The sequence below is a fragment of the Clinocottus analis genome, unplaced genomic scaffold (genome assembly GCF_023055335.1).
Source record: "Clinocottus analis isolate CAN_PGR_092001 unplaced genomic scaffold, fCliAna1.0.p SCAF_8, whole genome shotgun sequence".
Classification (NCBI taxonomy): Eukaryota; Metazoa; Chordata; class Actinopteri; order Perciformes; family Cottidae; genus Clinocottus; species Clinocottus analis.
The window spans coordinates 17,895,290-17,917,140 of NW_027176240.1; the positions used below are offsets into that span (position 1 = coordinate 17,895,290).

The 21,851-nt window shown below is 46.2% G+C and overlaps 1 protein-coding gene across 1 annotated transcript in view; it reads right to left on the reverse strand.

Moving 5' to 3' along the window:
* LOC137780044 (adhesion G protein-coupled receptor A3) overlaps positions 1 to 21,851 on the reverse strand; it is a 150,067-nt gene that overhangs the window by 38,948 nt on the left and 89,268 nt on the right. The window contains exons 13-14 of the mRNA XM_068568367.1: positions 12,609 to 12,819; positions 11,869 to 12,077 (exon numbers count right to left, since the gene is read on the reverse strand). Of these exons, the coding sequence (XP_068424468.1) occupies positions 11,869 to 12,077; positions 12,609 to 12,819 (420 nt within the window). The remainder of the gene's footprint in view (positions 1 to 11,868; positions 12,078 to 12,608; positions 12,820 to 21,851) is intronic.

The window sequence follows — 21,851 nt, forward strand, 5'->3', positions numbered from 1 at the left end:
TGTGTGTGTGTACGTTGATGCAGAGGCTGGCATTGATGCTGCAATAGCATCGGTTCTGACAGAACTGGAGAGCATTCTTCGTTGAAGGAAGAGCAAAGAACGACACTGGAGCCTTCTCTCTATCTAAAAGGAGGTATTTTTTTTTCTGCACTTCTCCCGGCAGATGGTTCATCCAATCACCTGTCATGTATTTTTTTTGTGCCTGCCCAAACCGGTTCCACTGGGATGGTTATGTGTGAAAATCCACCTGGCACGTCAAGTTAGCGCAGCAGGGCTGAATGCTAACGCCGGCATGCCGACCACATCGAGAAAGCTCACAATGACGCTAACGTGCTCGGTTCTTGTGATGGTTACACACATAGAGGCTGATGGGTAATGTCATTCGTTTTGCAGGTTATTGGACTAATAGAGTTTTTACCTGACAATGGCGCTCGATGATTAGTTATGGGATTCCCAAAGTTATTATATTTCATCCCACGAAAGCATGAATGTACCACAATTGACTGGTAATCCATTCAACGGTTGCCGGTGTAATTCAGTGTTATTTTCTTTTCTTTCTGCAGTTTAGCTGCTCCTGATACAATACATTTCAAAACAGCAAAGTGACAGTTAGTGCCAGCTACAAACAAGGAACCAGTTTGCATGATGCTCTTTGCAGATAAAAAAGGAGCGAAGAGCTTTTTGATGCCCTCAGACTTCAGTGTATCTTGCCAACCTGGCGCCGAATCCGAAATGGCACGAGGCATCAGAACCCGATCCTAATTTCATGTCGAGACTTTTTAGGCTCCCCCGTGACATTAGGCTCAAGCCTCCGGCCGGCTCCTCCAAACATTCCATCTGTCTGAGAACCAATGTGAATCAATAAAAAATAAATCGGAGAGAAGATTGTTTTGAAAATGTAGAGCAAAGCAGCTGGAATGAGACGAATACTCTTCAACAGGTTTCGGTTTAAATGTGACTGTTTGAGTAGCCTGAAACTCTGCCTGCCAACCTCACTCACCTTCGTTACATGAACGTGTGTGCGCACGAGAGGGAGGGAGCGAGAGAGAGAGAGAGAGAGAGAGAGAGAGAGACGGAGAGAGAGAGAGAGAGAGAGAGAGAGAGAGAGAGAGAGAGATGGTTGGTAGGTGTTGTCTGAGAGGGGTGACTCATCTCTTCCAATCACTCCGCGCCACAGAATGCTCAATGGATGGGGCTATGTGTGCACTCACATGTGTGCACGCACACACGCGCATACACACACACACACACACACCTGGTCCTCTTACACACACTGCTCACGCTCTGAGTTGCCACAGCACACCGAAGGGGAGCATGCATTAGCCAGCCAGCGCCTCGTTCCCTTGCCGGTCGATATGATGTACACCCCCCCCCCCCCCTCCTCCTCCCCCTATGTCGCTGTAACAATGGCTGAGAGCAGGGCAGCGCTCAAAGGGTTCTGCTCTGTTAACGCCGTGGTGGAGAGGACGCACTGCAAACCCAGCCTCTTGCAAGCTCTCAGGTAAATGAGCGCTCTGTCTCCTGGGAGAACCTAAAAAAAACAGTGCAATGTCTAGCGTCTCGTGGCTCTACTTGCATTGGCATGGTTGCGGGGTCTTCGCCACCGTCTGCCGGAAGAAGCCAAAATAAACCCCTTTGCCGAGTTCCCTAACTGATTGAGGAGGGGGTGGGGGAAGGGCTCTTGAATGAATGCAGTCAACCGCGCAAAGAATAAATGCATGAAGAGCATGTGATGTGGTGCGTCGAACGTAAAACAGTGTGTGGCTGGGAAGACAGTGAAACGCGGTGGTAGGGGAGATAAGGAGATGAAGAGTGATTATGGAGACGGATGGAGAGAGGAAGACACAAAAGGTAACTCATCGGCCCTTCAGTCCAGGAAGCCACTGTACGTCTGACACGGATGTCTCTCCCTCAGCCTCTTTTCCCATCCCCCAAACCGCGACGCAATTTTCCTCCATTTTTTGATTACAGATTGATGGCCGTGATCTCAGCCCAGTTCCATTCTACCGCCTGACAGTTGTTTTATACGTGCCATTTAGGCCTGAGTGGATGCGCCGCTCCCCACCGCCGGCAATTTACGTGTTTGCATCTCGTCATTGCCATTTGTAAAACACCATGTCAGGACAGTGAAAAAGGATGGAGTCCTGGGGCCCAGATTAGTTTTTCACCTTCACCAGCGTCACTGACCCGGGCCACACAGAGACGCTTCTCTGGATGGGTAATTCACTCCGTTGTGCATATTTTGGACACATCTTCACCCACTCCCTCTCACTCTCGCGTGTCGACAGCGGATGCACGGAGAAAACACACAATGCCGGTCAGCTCTGAAGATAAACCCAACGGGGCAAAGATTCTTTGAAAATAAACTTGACTGCCATCCATCAACCTCTCATTGTTGTGTTCTGCGGCATCAAAGAGAGGCTTATTTAAAAAATAAAAACTTTCTGCAACTCCAGACTGCACACTAACCCACCCAGCTGGCAACTGATCCAGGATCTGTTGTGGCCTTTCTTTCACTGGACAATTAAGAAACTAGAGTTTTTTTAATTGGACTTCTTTTATGAGATTAGAAATTTCAGGAACATGTCGCTCATCTATAATCCCATTGTTGCACGCTGTGTTCCCTTTGTATTATTACTACAACTTATTAATTTTAATAGCCAGAACACCCAGCCGTCCAAGGATGAGAGATCTCTCTTTGAATGGACTCCCTTGAGGTTTCTCCTTTTTTTCTTTATATTCAGAGCTTGTTTGAAGAGTTTTTCCTTGTTGCTGTCCTGGGTCTGTAAAGACCTGCGTATGTGATATTGGGCTGTGCAAACACATGTTGACGCCTTATTCTGGGCCAATTCGTGGTCTAAAATGATCAGCTGCAGTCATGTATGAGCCGTCCATGAGAGAAGAAAGGTCCAAGTAGCTCAAACGGCTAGTTCAAGGATACGGCGCTCACTCCTTGGTGGACAAATACAAAGCTTTGGCAGTGACCCTTGGCGTTTTGATACCAACGCACCAGGCATCCTTAGAAACCAGAGCGTCAGTAGTCTTCGAGAATGTCCTCAGAGGGCGAGCAGGCTGGAGGGAGCGGTGGTTAATGGGTGAAACAAACACAGGACTTTTACTCAGGGGGCCAGCGTTCTTGTCCCGCGCAAAAACAGAAGTTGTGCTACTGCGCGACAGACATATCAACTCATATCAACTCGTTATTCCGTTGTTCTGGCATTATACAGTGTTTATTTTCTCATTGGGGACAAATCCCATGCAAAGACCAAAACCGCAACTAATCTACTCCCACCAACTTGTCTCTGTGAGTCCCACACCCATTAGTTTCTAATGAAGACATAAATCTTAAAAACCGAATGGCACATTAATTTCCCAAAACAGCTGGAAACTATAGTTTTGAGCTTATTAAAGAGTAAACTGTGCATTTATGGGGAACTCTTCTGAGCTGCAGATTAATACAGGTTAGTAAGTGTTTACAGCAGGATGGTGAATTCACAACTGAATCTACAGTGTTCATGGTAATGAGGGAACGTGTCACTCCACAACAATCAGGCGTTTGGCTACACAGACAATACTGTTGTTGTTGTTGTTGTTGGTCTTTTCATTAGTTTTGTAGACAAATGTTACACATGTCACATGTGTGGCTCGTACTACCTGTGTCACAGAGCCCAGACGCATGCTTGAACTGCCCTGTCTGTGGTATTGCCTGGCCCAGATAGCATCAGGTGTTCTTATAATTCATGATTGGATGTGAAAGGAAATGAAAATTGTGCAAGGTCGGGTTTTAATCTGACAAATCCTCGGCAGCCCCGCTGCAGCCAGCGGGAGGCTGCTTCCCGGCATGAAAAAAAAAGTGAAATGCAAATGTTCACGTTGCATTCTAAAAATAAAATCGAAACTTTGGGACCTCGGACTAAAAAAATCTGAAGGGCTCCCCCCTCCTCCCCCTTCGATTTACGCCAGTCTTTCTGCTGTCCTTATCTCCCCAAAAGGAGTGTGCTGGGGGCTACACTACGTCAATAGCAGCTCCATGATTATAAGCCGAGCAACAAGCAGCAGCCGCACGCCCTGTCAGTAGACCTCAAAGAGATCATGAATGTACTCTCTCCTTGTGTGCCAGAAGAATGCACGCTCACAAAGCGATAGGGTCAAACGCCAAAAGGTCACAGTGATCGTGATTGGTTGTGGCGGAGAAAGGCCATAGTGTATTGTAAACCACTGGCAAGAGCTTAATTTATTTCAAGTCCGTTATGAAAATGACAGTTGCCTTTCACCTTTGACTTTGACTGTTTTTGTGGAGATATACTTTTGCTAATCAGTGGCTGGCAGAAGCAGCAGCAGCGGCAACAGCAGCAGCAAGATGGAGGGGCAGAGAAGGGCATTCTGGGAGCTGGTTGACAACAGAGGGGGGAGATGCAGCTAGCCAGGCAGCCAGCCACATGGCCGCATTGCTTTCTATAGTGCCTTAACACAGAGGGGGGAAAAATAAGCACTTAATGTGTTTGTCTAGACTGCCCCGCATTGTGCAAATGAGGTGCTGTCCGGTTCAGTTAAATGCAGCGCACAAATACAGCAAACCAATTGTGAACCAATGACAGGAGCTCAAACGGAGGCAGAGAGAGAGAGAGAGAGAGAGAGGGAGAGAGAGAGAGAGAGAGAGAGAGACTGAGGGGCTGTTTACATGGCATGCCCTCATTTCTCCCAAGCTGTTTCTGGGGTTCAGAGAGGGTCGCGCTGTCCACTAGAGAGCAGCTGGTAAGAGAAGGCGGGACATTAGAACATTGACAGCTTCAGATCTTTTTTTTTTCTTTTTTCACTGTTTGGTCGAGGCTGCGTGCACCCACATGGCCTCCGTCTCACGCAAAACCACGTGGGGCTGGCTTCCTTTGGATCGCTGGTGACTTGGCAGATGCGGGCGAGTCCGCGCGCCGTGCCGGCAGCAAACAACCCGCTCACACCTCAGCTGAGGTATCGTTCTCTCGCTAATTGTTCGAGACATTTGTGTGCCAAAAAAGCGTCGCGCTGGATATAAAATCCAAATGTGACAACATCATAAGCTTTCATAAAGGCTGCTTGTCGTTTGCCTCTCGATAAAAAAAAAGGAAGAGCAGTTTTGGGTGCCAATTAATCAGTGGTCGTATATAAACATCATCAAAACCACGGGACCATCGAATAGCCTATTAACTTTCTTTCCACAAACACACATGCACACACACATTATGTGCAACAACCCTTCTGCTGCGAGCAGCACTATCATAGTCTGTCATACACTTAGGTAAGGAGCGGCTATAATTTGAATAACAATAGGTTGGAGCAATGCAATTTGTATCTGAGCGAAAGAGAAAAAAAGGGATATGCGGCGCTTTAAAAAATAGAGCGTCCAACGCGGAGTGTCAGGGAGGAGAGTCGATGTTGACTATCGGCTCGCTCCAGCAACTGTTGACGTCCGAGAGAAATGGCGGCATGTGAGTCCTGAACTCATCAGTCAGGGAGAAAAACAACCGGCGTCACGTCATGTCAGGCCATCGGCCAACAGCAATCTGTCCCCTTTCCGCTTCCACCAACCCAAAGTCTGCAGCCTGAAACACTGAGAGGTTGAATCAGAACGGTGGCAACCAAAGAACGTCTGCAATGCCGCTGTGGTTGCAGCATGCGGACACACGCACACACACAAACACACACACACGCACACAAAGCAATCCCCCTGTGCTGGAGTAATCATGCCTGACATCAAATTCCAGTTAATGCTTACAAATGGAACACGAGTGCATGCATTAAATAATATTAACCTGAGCCGAACCTCAACTGGCGTTCACGCTGCGCAGCACGCCGTTAAGCCCGAGCGTAGCCGGGGTGAAGTGTGAGGAGGCCGTGAGGCGGCCCGCCACTCGCACATTGGAGGTGGATTAGTGCCCCCGCCTGTCAGCCGCCACGCTTGGAACAAGTGCAAGCGAGGTAAAAGGTTGAACGGAGAGCCGATGCTGAGTGGGCCCCCGCATGCGATTAGCATTTACTCCAGAAGAATTAGTTTAAGCTGCATCATTATGACGAAGCTCAACACAGACACACATTATGCTTTGCTGATCTCTCATATCGTGTAAAACTATGAGGTGACTTTCATCAACTGAAAAAATAAAATCGCATATTTTCAAGTAAGCAAAAGACGCCTCTTTTATTGCACCAATTTGTTTCGTCAAAGGAATAGTTCCACACTTTGGGAAATACACTAATTCGCTGTCTTGAAGCGAGATATTGGGGAACTACATTCATTTTAAAAAACATGCGCTGTTTTTGCTTTGGTGCACCATAATCCATAAACTAAAACTTGTGATTTCCTCAAGTTATCGAGTATGTAAATGAACAGAAAATAAGTCTCCCATTAATTTTCTATGAAGCAGCTCCAGGCCTCCTCAGGAATGTTTAATTGAGGTGGTGTTTCCCTTTATATGTGAAAAACGGTGCTACTCAAATGTCCATTCTGTGAATATGAAACTTAAACCAGAGGACGGATAGCTTAGCTTAGCATAAACTAGCTAATGGAAGCCTGGATCTGTCCAAAGAAAGGCTGTTCTCATACAACGTGCGTACTGATGCCTTCAAAAGCATATTATTCATCATTCGCAGATATCCCACAAATCTTTTCATAAACCACAATCTTTTCATAAACTAAGCAGTTTTGGTGCTTAAACCTTACAATGTATTTCACATCTATTTAAGGACCTAACCAACTATTTTACAATATTTTCCAAAACATAATCAAGTAGTTGTATTGCCTGAACCTCAGGAAGTCGGAATGAAACGGCATGTAACGAGCGGAAACTGACATTTGTAGGAAATCCACAAAAACCCAGGACTTTTTCCTGGATTGTTGCCGTCACGGCTCTTCTCCAAAGGCTAAGAGGTGCTTCCTGTTCTTCTCGATTTTTTAAATTAACTATCAGTGAACACACAACCTTAAAGCCTCACCCATCTTCTGTTGATATCGCAGACTGCAATCGCCCCCCTGCCCACTACAATGCATATCGATAGAAAAAAAAACATACGCGTATCTAAACAGGTCATCGCTGTTATCACTGTAAATCCCTTCATCTCCTTAAGTGTGTGCGCACACACACACGCACACGCACACACACACCAAAGCTCCTTCAGTATGAAAACCTCTCAGAGAGCGAGAAGTTCGGGGCGCGAGGATAAAGTGAACCCCGATGATGATGAAGCCTGCTTGTGAGCGAGCAGCGGAGACCGTCTTGTTGTCTCGTTACGTCCGCCATAAGCACGGATGACAAAGGACTAATGAGGAGAGCTCGAAGACGGCTACACTCTTAAAAGCAAAGAAGAAAAAACGCACGCAAAAACAAGAAAACTGCAACTGAGCTGCAGGAGATGTGAAAGATGCCAGGAGGTGATTTTCAATTAGCGACGGTGCATCATGCACAACGTACAGTATTTGTGTGTGTGTGTGTATTTGTCATAATTGCCTAACGTGAGAGCCCTGAATGTGGATTGAATTTGAGTAAACAACCTTTAAAAGGGATGCTTTTTGTCTTTTTAATGCAATCACAATCAATTGGTTTTCCCTCTCCGCTGAAGCGCAGAAGGCTTTCTAATTTTATCTCCTCTACCCTGCTACCATACATTCATCCTTCATTTCCTCCAAGTTACTACCTTTTGAGTGGCAATGATAACGATTGAGTAGGCAATAGACATGTTGCACTAAAAAAAACAATCAAGCTGATATCGCGTTCCTATTTCTGAGTTTCCACTGAAGATGAAAATGGATGGACAGTTTTCCATAGTCATATTAAACACTGAACGCTGTGAACAGCTACAATAACGACTGTTTATATATCATCTATGATCGGTTAGTTGTCAAAATGAATATGCAACGGTTTGTTTCAGTCATTTATCAGCTACAATTGTCAACCCGTTCCCTAAAATGTGAAAACTACACATGGAACATCTTTAGATTTTGGATTGCTGGTCAAACATCATATTTCAGCTCTAAAGAATGTTCAGGGCCCCTGAAAACTGACCGGCATGAAGACCATGGGACAGCTGTTGTTGGTAAATGAGAACAGCAACCCAAAAAACTGGAGACGTTGCATTTACAGCTGATTTTCAATAACAAACTCTAAGGTGATGCAGGTTGGGCACAACTATCCTAACGTCAAACTAAATGTAAGTAATAACAGGTCTGGGCCACTTCTGCATTTTTCGTGTCCCTAAAAGATAATTGGTAAATGCAACAACTTCCCTCTAAATTCCTTTGAGAACGTTCTTGTACCTAAACTGAGTATTTCCATCTTATGCTGCTTTACCATGACTCCACAACATTCATTTCAGAGCTCTAGCTACTGGCTGCTATTAAAATCAACACATGATTAAAGAATGGGTTTCCAAACAATGTGACCCCGTATGCACCGTGACCCCTTGACAGTTCCACCAAAAAGAGAAATGTCCCGCCTAAATGTCTTAGCTGGTTTTATTGAAATACATCTTTAAGGCCCAAATAGGTAAACATATTCAATATATATATATATACACACACACACACACACACACACATCACCAACAACAACCACTGCTATCCTCCCTCAAATGCAAGACGCCTTCCGCCACAATCACATCTATATCCATACATCCTTATGTACCTCCGGTGAGGAGCCTCCTGTTTCCAAGAAAATCCACTTTTGCTTCACATATACATTAGAGTGTGTACGTGAATGCATCTTGGCTGCAGCTTTTCCCTTATTGGCCCATGGCCTTAGGGCCTTTGTTATGATTGGATACTTACAAAAAACCAGCCACCCCCTCAGTGTGTCGCTCTCGTTCTAAAGGTCTGCTCCTGCATATTAAACAGTCTGGAGCGTTGCAGCAATCAAATGCGGGCGCTCCTTCATCTACGCTCTGGCCTCAGTAAAAGAATAAATAGAAACGAGCTGCTGGTGGGGCGGCAAGAACGTACAGAACGCGGTGCGGTCGCACACAGAACAGAGGAGAGGTGTGTCATTGGGAGGAGGTGAGGGGGGGGGGGGTTCAAAGGGGTGGAGGGTTGAAACGTGTCACTGGGAGGAAGACAGATGATGAGGCTGCATTGCTGTAAACGAGTGAGTCAGCCCTCCCTTCAGACGGACAGGAGGCAGAGGGGCAGGGAGGGGGGAGGGATGCATGGGAACTGTCCTTGGTGCTGAAATCTGGCACAGCTGCTTTCCAACAGGCTCAAGTTCGCCTCAGTGCAGGAGAGAGAGAGAAAATAAGAAATAAGAAGTCAACCAATGTCTAAAACAGAGGGACGCTGTCTTTCCATATCTGCATGACCCAACAATCTGCTTCACCTCCAGTTTCAGTGGACCAGGCCAGCAACATGATGCCTCCTCAATCAGCCGGGTCCAGTGTGCGCCCAAAACAAAAGGCTTTGCTGTCGAAGTTCTTCCACACAGACCCCGTCACTAAGTCGGCCTGTTTGGCATTCTCATCACAAAGCCGACTGTTGGGGGGGAATCTCTCTACCATGTAATTCCTCCTGAGCCAAGTCAAAAAGATTCCCATTAAAAGTATTCTTTTCATATTCCAGAACCTGGGGCCCCACAAAATCAATGGTTGTATTGGGTAGTCATGCTTTTTGTGGACGAATCGTCTCAACACAAACACACACACACACACACACACACACACACACACACACACACACACACACACACACACACACACACACAAACTGAATCAACAGAAACTGGATATTGCACATTAAAAGGTATTATTGTGAATTTGGAGCCCCCGCCCACCCACTCCTTCCCCTCCGCCCACATTCTTTGAAACGATTCTCTTGCATTATTCATCTTTCAGCGCTGTCATGCTTTGTGGTTGACCCCTCCGCCAGGGTACTACACATCACAGAGACACGCGTGCGACATGGATTCTCACACTGCACGTTGCAGCAGTTGATCTGAGGAGGAATTCGGCTGCATCATTTTTTAGAAGCACAAAAGGTGATGCGGCTATAATGGATGCTGGGAAACCACGTGACTGCTCAGGGGGTTCAGAGCACGCTGGGGGGGGGGAGAAAAAGCCGCCGTCACCTTCGCTGACGCCGCCACGGCGCGGAACTTGGAACTGGTTCCGTTCAGACCTCCCCTCAGAAAACCCCAGAGCTGTATTCCGTTTGTAACTCATAACAAATGAGAGCTTCGCTTATAGAGGCTCCTTTACTTGTAATTACAGTAAATTAAAAAAGAAATCGGGCCAACTGGCAGCCAGGCAGAGACATAAACACGATTATGCAACAGGTCGAGTACTTGCAGAAGCCCCCCTATAGGCTACAAGGGTCCGTGTTGCAATACACAGCATTTTTGATGAGGCCAAACAGTGAGGGGGGAGATGATGTCACGAGTCCGTAAATAAGGGTCCTTTTTCTCGGGCACTGCAGAGACCGGCGGGTGTGGTGACTGCATTAGTAGGCGCGCAAAGCGGCTCCGCATGAGACCGTGGACGTTCCCTGTGACGGCTGTCCAACATCGTCACCACTACACCTCTTGCACTTGTCGGAACGTGTCTCGAAGTTCAAATCATTCATTTGCTGCCAGGGAATTTGACACATTTATTTATTTTTTTTGTATTTTCATTTTTTTGTGTGTCTTTGTTGCCGATGCCGCGTCATTCCGACAACCGACGCGCGGGAGCCAAAAGCCCGTATACATGCACAATGACAATAGCTTAGTATTCTCCACAGACCCCCAACACACACACACACACACACACACACACACACACACACACACACACACCACCCCGTGCCGCTTCTCCACGCCGCTTTACTACCTCCGTGCCCTTCTCTTTTTCATTCCTATGCGGCTTTTTGTTTCCCCCCCTTGCTCTCCTCCGAAGCCCCGCTTATTTCCACACACAGACAACAACGGAATCGAACAGCGACAAATCAAATATGCAGGTATAAAAAATAAAAAAAAATGCAACTCGGAAAGCAGCGACATCTCAAGCACAACACTTTTCTTCTTATTTTTGGTGTTTAAATTCATGCTCTAGTGAGAACTGACCTCCCAGTCTAACGAATCCCACTCTTCGGTAAACATCCGGAGGATTTCTTTTCATCCAAAAAAGAGCGGACCAGGCGCAGCGGCTCACGGAGCGACTGGGCGATGCGATGCCATTGCGCTTTTGGTGTATTATCCTCATGAAATCAATGTGAGCGGCGGAACGTCGTCAGGAGAAAGCATCTCGGCCCGGCGTCGAGACACAAGACGAGCGACGCTATGCTTTGCAGTCCAACATGTTTTGTTTAGTTGTTTTTGTTTTTGCTTTTTTTGGCGATGGTTGCGACCAATTAGCACCGCACTTGCGCTTGGAGGCGAATAGCTCCTGACAAGGCGCTCCTTCTCTCGCGCCTCGTTGCTATTTCAGCTGCTGCAGCGCTGCTTTTTTGAAGAAGAAGAGAAAAAAAAAGAGGAGGAAAAAAAAAAGGTGGCAGACTCTACAACACACGCAACTTCTCATTTCCAGGATATAAAGGGGTGGGGGGTGGGGAGGGGAAATTTAGCGTAGCGCATTACTCCAAAGCCAATAAATCCCCGTAGCGCATTTGACAAATCCTTCCCCTCTGCTGAGGAGCAACAATAAAGGAAGCCTTTAAAGGTCCCCTGCACGAAGTGCCTCTTAAAACATGTGACTCCATCTATTCCGTGTTGGTGGTGGTGGTGGTGGTGGTGAGAAGAAGAAAAAAAGATTCATTTGATCCATAAAAAGGCCCTAAGCAGTGGGAGACGCTTTATGTGGGTGGGGGTTGTGGGAGGGTGGGAGGGGGCATGGTGGTGCTACAAATGAATGACACCGTATACCACACGGTAGACTACTCACCATTAGCACGGCAAAGTTATTGTGGTGGGTGCAATGAATGGTGGTCGTGTTGCCCCCGGAGCCCGTTATGTGGCAGCCCTCTGCCCTCCAGCCGCCGTGTCCATCCAGCAGGTCAAAATCCCAGTAGGCGGCGGTGGGGTCTACACCCTGTGCGAAGTGTCTGAGAGCGATGGTAACGGAGTGCACGGCGCTCCCGAGGCTGCACCCATCTGCACGGAGGAGCGGGAGAGAGGCGGTGGGGAGGGAGAAAAGGCAAGGCATTCAATTAAGGAACCCAAGTGGAAAGTCTGTGAGTGCTATGTGTCCAAAAGAGGAGCGTGGACACGGGCGCGCGCGTCCAACATACAAAACACACGCGCGCGCCTCGTGTAGACAGCGCTTAAGTGTCAGACGGACTGTTGCGTTAAGTGTTGCACCACGTGAACTTAGATCTCAAAATAGAATGTATGTTGTTATTTATTTCTCTCCCTCCCCCTCCCCCACCGCTCGCCACCAGTGAAGTGGAGTGTGACGCGGAACGCTCGTGCGTCGATATGAAAAACCAGAAAGTCATTGATTCATGTTGGCAACAACGTGCATGCTCCGAGATTTGGCCGCGAAGCTCGCGTGTCAACATGTTGCGCAGAGCAAACTGGTGTGTGTGTGTGTCTGCGTGTGCGCGTGTGTGTGTGTAAGCGTGTCGGCAATACAGTGCGGCGTTGACATCACGGGCATGATGGTCAAAATGGATTTCCTCTTACCTAATTTGGTGAAAGCAACTGGTGTCGAAACGCTCCTACGCTTCCCATCGTCGGCGAGATTTGACGAATTACCCGTGCAAGGGAAGAGTTTCCCATTGCGAAACACGATGAACTGCAGCCTGCAAGTGGAGTTATCAACAGATTGCAACGCAGAGGAGGAGATAGGCGTACCAGCCAGCGGTAAATGGATTGAGGCGACTGCCACTGAGTTCTGCGGATGGAACACAAAAAAAGAAAAAAAAAGAAGAGAGAGAGAGAGAGACAGAGAGAGAGAGCGAAAGAGAGAGAGAGAGAGGGGAAAATAAAAATTAAATAATGTCTCCGAGATGCGCAGGGAGAGAATAAAATCACAAACTCTCGTAGAAAAAAAGAAACTGACAATTGCTTTCCCTCTCAAGGAGCGGAGGCGACCATAGACCACAAGTGACCAAGGGAATGAGAATCACGTTTGAAGCGCTGTAGTGCGCCTATTTGGTCAGGCTCCCTGCCGCAGAGGTGGAAATGGTTCTTACCATTTCAGCTTGAGGGCACATCAACACTGCAGCTTGATTTAAAGAGACAACCGGTCCGACTTTATCTTCTTTTCTCCGACTATAAACACCAAAGAACCCCCGAAAAAAAAGAAAGAAAGAAAAGAAAGTAACATCCCTGGAAACATGTAGGGGAAGGGGCGGGGGTTCTAGGAGAAAGGCAAGGCTTGGGTATTGTCAGGTAGAGGGACATCTTTGAGCACAGTCCAAACTGATCTTGTGAATTTGATTTTTATTTCTGTAACTGCAAGTTACAGGGGAAAAAAATCCCATCCAAGATCCACAACCTGTAGCTGATCATTTTGTATATTGAACAAATGGCATACTAGCGGTCAGGAGTCTGTGCCCTTCCTGTCCCAAGAAAATCTGATCTACAATCCGGAAGCAGCCCTTTGGAGCTGCAGGACAACAGCTGCAGGAACTTTGCCACATGCTTTAGTGCAGTGACGCCCCTGGTGGACAGAAATGTTGTTCAATGGTGACTGGCTGCACTTAGGACGGGGCAGGCAGCACTTAACCCTGACCGGAAGATCAAGTTTAATCATTAAAAAAAGCTTCCAAAGTGCCACTGTCAGCATGTACGACCTGCACATGTGGCCACACACTCCATCAGGTGACGTAACAGCACCGGCTCTGATGGGCTCAATATTTCATGTACGTAAACATAGAGAGTTGGAACTACTGTGTGCTTGCCGTGGCAAATACACACTGTTTTATAAAGTAAAGACTTTACACATTGAATCAGACAAGTGCTTATCTTCTGATCAGTGACCTTCATAGAGGTATAAAACACATCCAAAACAGACTCTTATTAATCATCACCGTTTCAGTGTAATCATCAAGAAAGGAGATATCAGCTGGCATTGTGTATTTCTGAAAACTGCGAGATACGGTGAATGGTAAGGTTTCTGAACCCACAATGTGTTTCATAACTGCATTTCATATCAGCCTCGTATCACGCATGCAGAAACACACAATGCCTCGTGGGTAATGTTGGGCAACTTGAATGGTTTGGTGAGCAAAACCTTTTGGCTAAGTAAAGAAAAAACCTAATGTTTGTGTTAAAATTATAGCACAACATTGTAACTTAAACCAAAGGTAAATGGACCTGCAGCACTTTTCTAGTCCTCCGAACACTCAAAGCTCTTTAACACTAAACATTCACTCGTTCAGACATTGATGAGCAGGAGCTACCACGCAAGGTGCCACCTGCTCATCAAAACTAACTCACATTAATTTACCTACGGGAGAAATTTGGGGTGAGACGTCTTGGATAAGAACACATCAACATGGATTAGCGGAGCTGGGGATCGAACCGATAATCCTCTGATTGAAGGACGACCCGTCTTTACGTCTTTACCACTTCGTCACAGTCGTACAATGTAACCTAACAACGTAACTTACCCCACGATGGCTACAACGTAGTGAAACACTGTTCATCCAGTAAGTGGAGACGGATGCTAATGATGGGGAAAGGCTGCTGATGTGTCCATTGTAGAGATAATGAGTGTGTTACGCAGTGACTTTCCAAATCAGGTTTGTTTTGCTTTCAATCACGTCAGCCTGCAATAAGAGGGGATCAGCGCTTTGAGCTTTCCAACCAAGAGGAATGTGGATGCCCATAAAGTGCAGTCACAATTATTGGGGAGCTGCTTAGGCAGACGCTCAGCCCAATCAAAGTGGAGCAGAAATATGGACAAATTTCCTCATCAAGTAAACATGCTCTCCTGTGTGCATTATTATGCCTCTTAAGCTGGTGTTGCTGAATGTGGTGTGCCCCAGAAATGACCTGCTTCGTGCCCCCTCCCGCTGACGAGACCTTGAGTCGTTCTAATCCAGGAAAATAATTCTATACCAGTGACATAGAGCAACGGCGTGCTTAAGCACAATTCCTTTACATTACACCCACCCGTGCTGATTTTACAGCATTGGGTCGGTTCGCTATTACTTTCTGCATTGACTGGCTCTTGAAAGGCTATTGATTTCCTCCCTGTGTGTGTGTGTGTGTGTGTGTGTGTGTGTGTGTGTATGGTGGGGAGGGAAGGATGGAGGGAAGAGAGAGGCAGAAAGACTTGAGAGAATCCTTGCCTTTAAATTTATGTTGCATCATTTCTTTTGCCCAAACGGTTCGAGCTCAGCAATCTGTTTTCAGAGACATCGTGGGATACAGACATCCAAAAGATTCAGGCGGGAGATGGGCGGAATTTGAGCTCCGGTGACCATTGCAGGATGGGGGAGTCAAATGCAGGGCTAGCAAGGTGGTCCTTTCTCATACAGCGAACACAGAAGCCATTGTTTGAGGTGTACAACATGAAAGAAACCTTATCTGTTACACTTGTCTCCTCATCTCCTTCTACGTCTTTTATCCTCTTTCATGTGGCGTATCAAAGGGATTTACAACCCAGAGGGTGAGCTATAAGCCATGGCGTGTACAAGGTCCCGTTTGCCGGCGACAATCTATAGTGAGCAACCTAAACAGCTACATTTCCTCAACCCCTTCACACCCGGACCTTGCACTTCAGAGTTGATTTAGCTGGTTGTACCTCAGCCGTCTGACCTTCCTCCACGTCCCTCTCTTTCCAACAGAGCAACATGCTGTAGCCTTAGTAACCACAATCAAGCGCTCCCCTCCATCTCTCGCTCAGGCCTCGAGATCATCCTCCTCCCTCACCCTCTTTTTTTCTTCCCTCCACTTCTTCCTTTTCTTGCAAAGGGCATTCAGGTGAATGCCAGCTCCTATTTCCTAAGCTGTTTCCTCTCCTCCACCTCCCTCTCTCCCTCCCTCCCTCCCCCACGCGCTCCTTGATGCACGGCCCTGCTCGACAGAACCAGCTACAACAAAATAAAATAAATAAATAACAGCCTGCAGGGCAAAACACAACAGTGCTGTTTGACCCGGGGCAGCCACCAAATCACAGCATAAACATCACGGTTAAACATGGCTCCTTGACTTCAGAGAGGGGGGATTACTGTCGGTGTGTGTTAAAGACAAAGAGAGGGAAATTAAGAGCCAGTGAGTGTGTCTTTATTGCGTAATCCTAAATTAGAAAAAGCTACAGCTCTGTGCCTTTGTAGATATATCTGTGGGGGAGATAAATGTATTTATTTGCGCAGGCGGCAACTTGAAAATGAACTATAAATGAAATGAATTTGGCTCAAAGGGCGGCCCGCTGAGCTCGGCCCCTGCCGAGAGGAACTGCTGACGAGCGTGATGGAAGATTTGCATAATTTTTTCCCTTGTAATCATTGGCACTCTTTTCAGAGTGGACGTGACTTAAAGACACGATGACCATGACTAATAGGTCGACATCGGCAAACTTCAGGGAGGTCATTCCGTCCAATGAACAGTTTTCCACAGTCTGGCAATAAATCACCATTTGGTGAGGGGCCCCTGTGCGCCGGCGCCTCTGCTGGAGCCGCTTTGATGGCCGGCGTTCACGTAGGCCCGTCCGCTCAAAACACAAAGGAAACAGATTCCCCCCCCAAAAAAGTGATTGTCGTGGCTGCAGCTCGGAAAGGCCGTTTCTCTCGAGCATTGTTACGCTGTTGTGTTGCCAGCATTGCTTTTCAAGAGAAATTATTCACGGCCATATATGGTTGCCATGCCAACAAGAGTTGGTTTTCCCCCCAGACGGGTAGTGTCAAGTTGATGTTGGGGGGCATTTGAGCAGATTTAAAGCAGGAAATCAGGCTCATTGGAGAGGCAGAGATGAGTTGGATGACTTCTAGACTCTCCTTGATCAGCTCTGTCTCAAGCTGCCACATCGCAGGGCAGCGTTCAAACAGACACCTACACAGAGGCCGCGACAGATGGACAACGCTGTCTGATTAAAACAGCACAAATGGATGGATGTCATTTATTGTGTTTAAAAAGCCCAACTGCCATATCAGCTATGAGGCGATTGATAATGAGCCAACCCTTTGAGACAAAACAGATCTTAGAGGGGAAATTCACGGCATTCATTAACGCAAATACACAGATCCTCCATTGTCAGCTTCCCCCGTATCCACGAATGTTTGTCTCATCAGCCTGCAGATGCCACGTCAGTGTAGCCTACGAGCCCATTATTAGTGGAGGCAGAGATGACTGTGACTCATTGTACAGAATGTCTCCTGAAAGCACATATTTTCAGGCACCACTGTGATAATAAGAAACTATTTGGGCACGCACACAAAACAAACCAAACAGAAAAAAAAAACATTATTTCGTTCCTCTGAGTCATCTGCCATTTGTCCTTAAAGCGCCAGTTCAACCAAATGGCACGCGCAATGACATACCCTAACTTGGTGGGATCGAGCAACGCAAATGGTTTCTGATTAATGAGCTGATGTGGCTAATGTTTATTAAGTCCAAGCTCAACATTTTCAAATCTGCGGTGGAATACATTGCTCTGTTCCTGACCACACAGAACCGTTCATGTTAGGGAGAGATTATGGTGATGGCAAACTAAATTATGGTTCGGTTTGGGCAGCTAAAGCACTCGGTTATGGTTGATTAAAGGGATGATGTTAACCAAGAATGCACACTGGCCTGCAGCATTAAAGTATTACATAAAGGGCAAACTACTTTTGTGCAGTGACCCTCGGCTTTGGCGTAGGATATAAATTGTAATGTACCAGATTGTCCAATTTAAGTCACATTGACCTCGACTGTGTTAGCTTGTTTCTGATTTGATGGGCACACGGTCATGTTTTTCAGTGACTTAAATAGGTCTGTTTTTTGGCATCATTAATGGTTGACTCCCGGTTGGAAAATAACGAAGCTAATATGATTTTTGTGGGCTGGATTAGGAATAGGGATATAATCTTCTCGTAGCAGAGCCAGAGAGTAGCTTCAGCCAGCGAAAACGGTGTGTGTGTGTGTGTGTGTGTGTGACACTGCCACAAATGTGTGTGCATTAACGGCAGTGGTTGAATAATAATGTAATGGTTGAAAAGCCGAGCAAGGTTAAACCTTTGGTGCACTGGGCCCTCTCGGTCCGGCTTTAACTTGTCGCCTCCCACATGTGTAGGTTGTTTGTGATGAGAGACGCAGACGTAAGGTGGAAGCTGAGCCGCCTTCTGGGAAAAAATAACCACATTTCGCTCCTTTTCATGGCGGTTGCATTATGATGACATAAACCTTTTTGTTGTTGTTGTTGTTGTTGTTGTTGTTGTTGTTATATGGTTGTCAGAAGATCGTTTCTGACAAATCGTAAAGTCAAGTTGATGAGATCAATGACGCTGCACAGGTTGCTTAAAGTCAAGTTACAGAATTAACTTTCATTTAAATCTTTGAGCATTGTAAATGACGTAGATTTAATGCTGGATTGAAGGGAGGAGTTAACAGTAGTCCTAGGTTTTATTTTAAAGTTTCAACTGTGGGTAAACTGTAACCCCATTAATTCACCTTTATTCTTATTGTGATATTTGGTGGTTGATATTCCTGATGTGTTTCTAAAACCTGGAGAATATTTCGTTTTGCAATTTGGATGAGCCGACCCTTTAAGATAATTACATCTTTATTGTCTTATGGGGAATTTGACTCCACCGTTCACCCTCAATTTACATTTCAGTGAAATTCCTCATGAGCTGACACAAAGGATTGTGTCTCGATGGACGGGTTTCCGCCCCGGTTTGAGCTTTGGAAGCGCTGACTTAAGCACTTCAAAATATTCCAAAAGGTTAGGAGGGAGGGGTTCCGCAGATCACCGTGTTGTGAGGAATCGACAGTGAAAACATGACATCTGTGTCTCAGCGTTAATGAGCAGAGAGAGAGTGAAGGTCTGGACGTGCTATTAGGAACATCCTTATTCATGTCCTTTGAAGGTGAAGGAACGGCCCACCAGCGAGTGCCTGCAGAGAGAGCCGATGACAAACCCACAAGCTTGCTCTCTATTCATGTATTCATTCGCTTCCTCAACCAGTCATTACCTGCTTATTCACTAACATGCTCACTTTGAATACTGCTGAAGCAGCGATACTGTAATTGGCCCGATTGTGAATAAGGCTGAAATGGCCTGAATGGAATCCACCCCTCCCCCCAAAAAATGAGTTAACTTCTGGACCACAACATTGCACCTTTTTACCGTAGGCTGGGATTTCACACACACACACACACACACACAAACACAAATGCGCACACACACACAGTTGAGCGGTCCTTTTTGAGTTGGTCCAGGTTGTGTTTTACAATCAAAACGTTTTCTCTCCTGTGAGCTCGCTTCTGAAGTTTGATTTAGCCGCAGGCCAGGGAGACAGGATTAATGGACGGTCATTTGGTGCAGCAATAACAGTTGGCTGTCACACAAAATGGGTGCGCGAGCACGGCCCCGAGAGGTGAAACGCAGTTGTAACTTCGGATCGGGCCACGGGGGACAAACAATATGAGCTTCCCTTGATTCAGTACATCTGAGAGCTCTGGTTTCTTTCGATTGCTTGAGAATCAGCCTTTGTATTGAAAGCGGCTTCGGCCTATATTACTGACGCAAATAACATTAGAACGCTTTCTTAATCTGACACCCGGACCAGGTGTCAGGAGCAAGTGACTGATGGGGCCGTTAAAGGTAGCAAGGGGGCAAAACAAATCAAATAATACATTCACTAATCAGAGCACTTGGAGCAGTCCGTCGTTGTAACAGAGCACTCCCTCTTTACTGCCAGGAGAAGCAAGCAGCGCTTGGTCTGTCCATCTATCGGTCTATATCCGGTACTACGGACAGCACCGAGAATGTTTGCATTGCGGCAACCCCCGTAGCGCGGACTCATCGCGCACTGCGCTGTTATCAAATATCACAAAAACGTCCGTCCCTCGCACTGCTGTCGTGTCTGAAGATTTAACCAGAGAGTGTGCATTCCACTCGAACAACATGATTAAAGTAGATCTCCATTTGAAGAGAGAGAGATGGGGGGGGAGGGGGCAGGGGTAGAACAATTGCGGTCTCTTTGGGCCTTTTTCAGATTGTAATTTGAGATTCGGCTCCGAGGTGAAATGAATGTGAACTGGTGTGTGAGTGCGTTTCACAGATTGAATCATTCAATTACTTTTCGGTGGCTGTTTGATTTTATGCGCGTGTGCCCGTTTATGACGATCTCTCAGTTTTTGGCAAGCCGGGGCCGAGGATGATCCCATAAACGTATGCCATCAGACTGTTTGCAGTTGGAGGTGAACTCGATACATTAGCTAGATGATTATGCTGCAGCAACACAAACAAACAAACAGATCTTTGTATTCTGTGTCCTCTCCATGATGTATGGTGAGTATAAGCTGAGGTATGTTCGACCCATGTGCCGCCACCCATGTGTGGCAGGCAGGTGTATTAAGAGCTGTCTAAATCATCTTCCCTCCACGGTGGCAGAGCAGGGCGCACAATCCAGCTTGATAATGCAATACTTTAAGTGGTCCAAGATGACCTTCACACCGCCTCCCTGATGCAACAAGCTGGCTGCTTCCAGCCAAACTACACAGCGGGGGACAGTGAACCTGTCAAGACGCCATCTTGTTGCATAATAATAGTAATAACGCCATCGCAAATGTGCCATCAGCCAGGACAAATGCAATCATGTGAAATTTACCCGCGGTGCAACGCAGTGCCGTGTGTGAAGCCGAAGGCTGCACTGAAAACATTACATGGAAAATCATCACAAAAAGCCTTTGCGTCATAATGACGTTACGACCAATCAGGTAGTGCTTCATGGTGACATTTGTTTTTATAATGATGTTAATTTACAATTAAAGAACCGTTTGTATACCCTGCACAGCAGTGTTAAATATCAACTTGTAAAAATTCAAGGCATTGCTTAGCTTAAATGTATTTAACCCTAGAACATTAATGTTGGGTGTATTTCACCCAATGTAATATACCCGATAAAAAGTACAACAATACATGATAAATAATTTGCCCGTATACAACGTCTCATAAGATTAAAAAAAGGTAGCATGGGGGAACCTACCATACCTATACCACAATGGCTTGAGTAAAAATCGCCTAACGTTAGCGAGTTTTCTAGTTAAGCTACCATTAGCATTGTCGAGAGATGCAGTGATCTCCTTTTGGATTTAACTTTCTTGCCTTGGAAAACGCTCGTGGGCAAATCCAGCAGATCTGGGGAGGAAATGAAAGCAGAGAAAAAGAGGAGAAGGAGAGTGTTGTATGTATGGCCTCCTTTTACCATATTAATCCCTTCCTGCTAATCCTGCAGCTGCACCAAATAAAACCGTAATGGCTTTTGGTGGTCATCTTTATCTCACAGGGCTGAGGATGAACTCACTGGCAGAAAGAAATGACAATCACATTCCCGGGCCGGTGGCATTTTAATTACACTTACTAAATTATGTTTTTTTTTTTCCTACATGCTTTGATGTTATTGCAACTCGTCGGTGAAGGTACAGTTATGATACCTTTGAGCTCGAGACATGTGAAGACTTTCAGAGCACACCCATAAAAGACGGAGGTGTTAAAGGTTGTACATGGATGTGTGTAACTATAAATGTGATGCAGAGCAAGCCGGATAAAAAAAGAGCCCAAACCAAACCAAACCCACCCAGGATGAAGCTTCCGCCTACTGTGCTTAGTCACATAACATTGACTGAATTAAAATTCTAGCCTCCGCATTTATAAAGTCAACAGAGGTCTTTTTTCTTCACACAATCACAACTGGACATGTAATTATTTACTCATGCAAGAGTATAAGTCATTTAAAAAATATCCAAATTCTATTAATTGTAATTGGG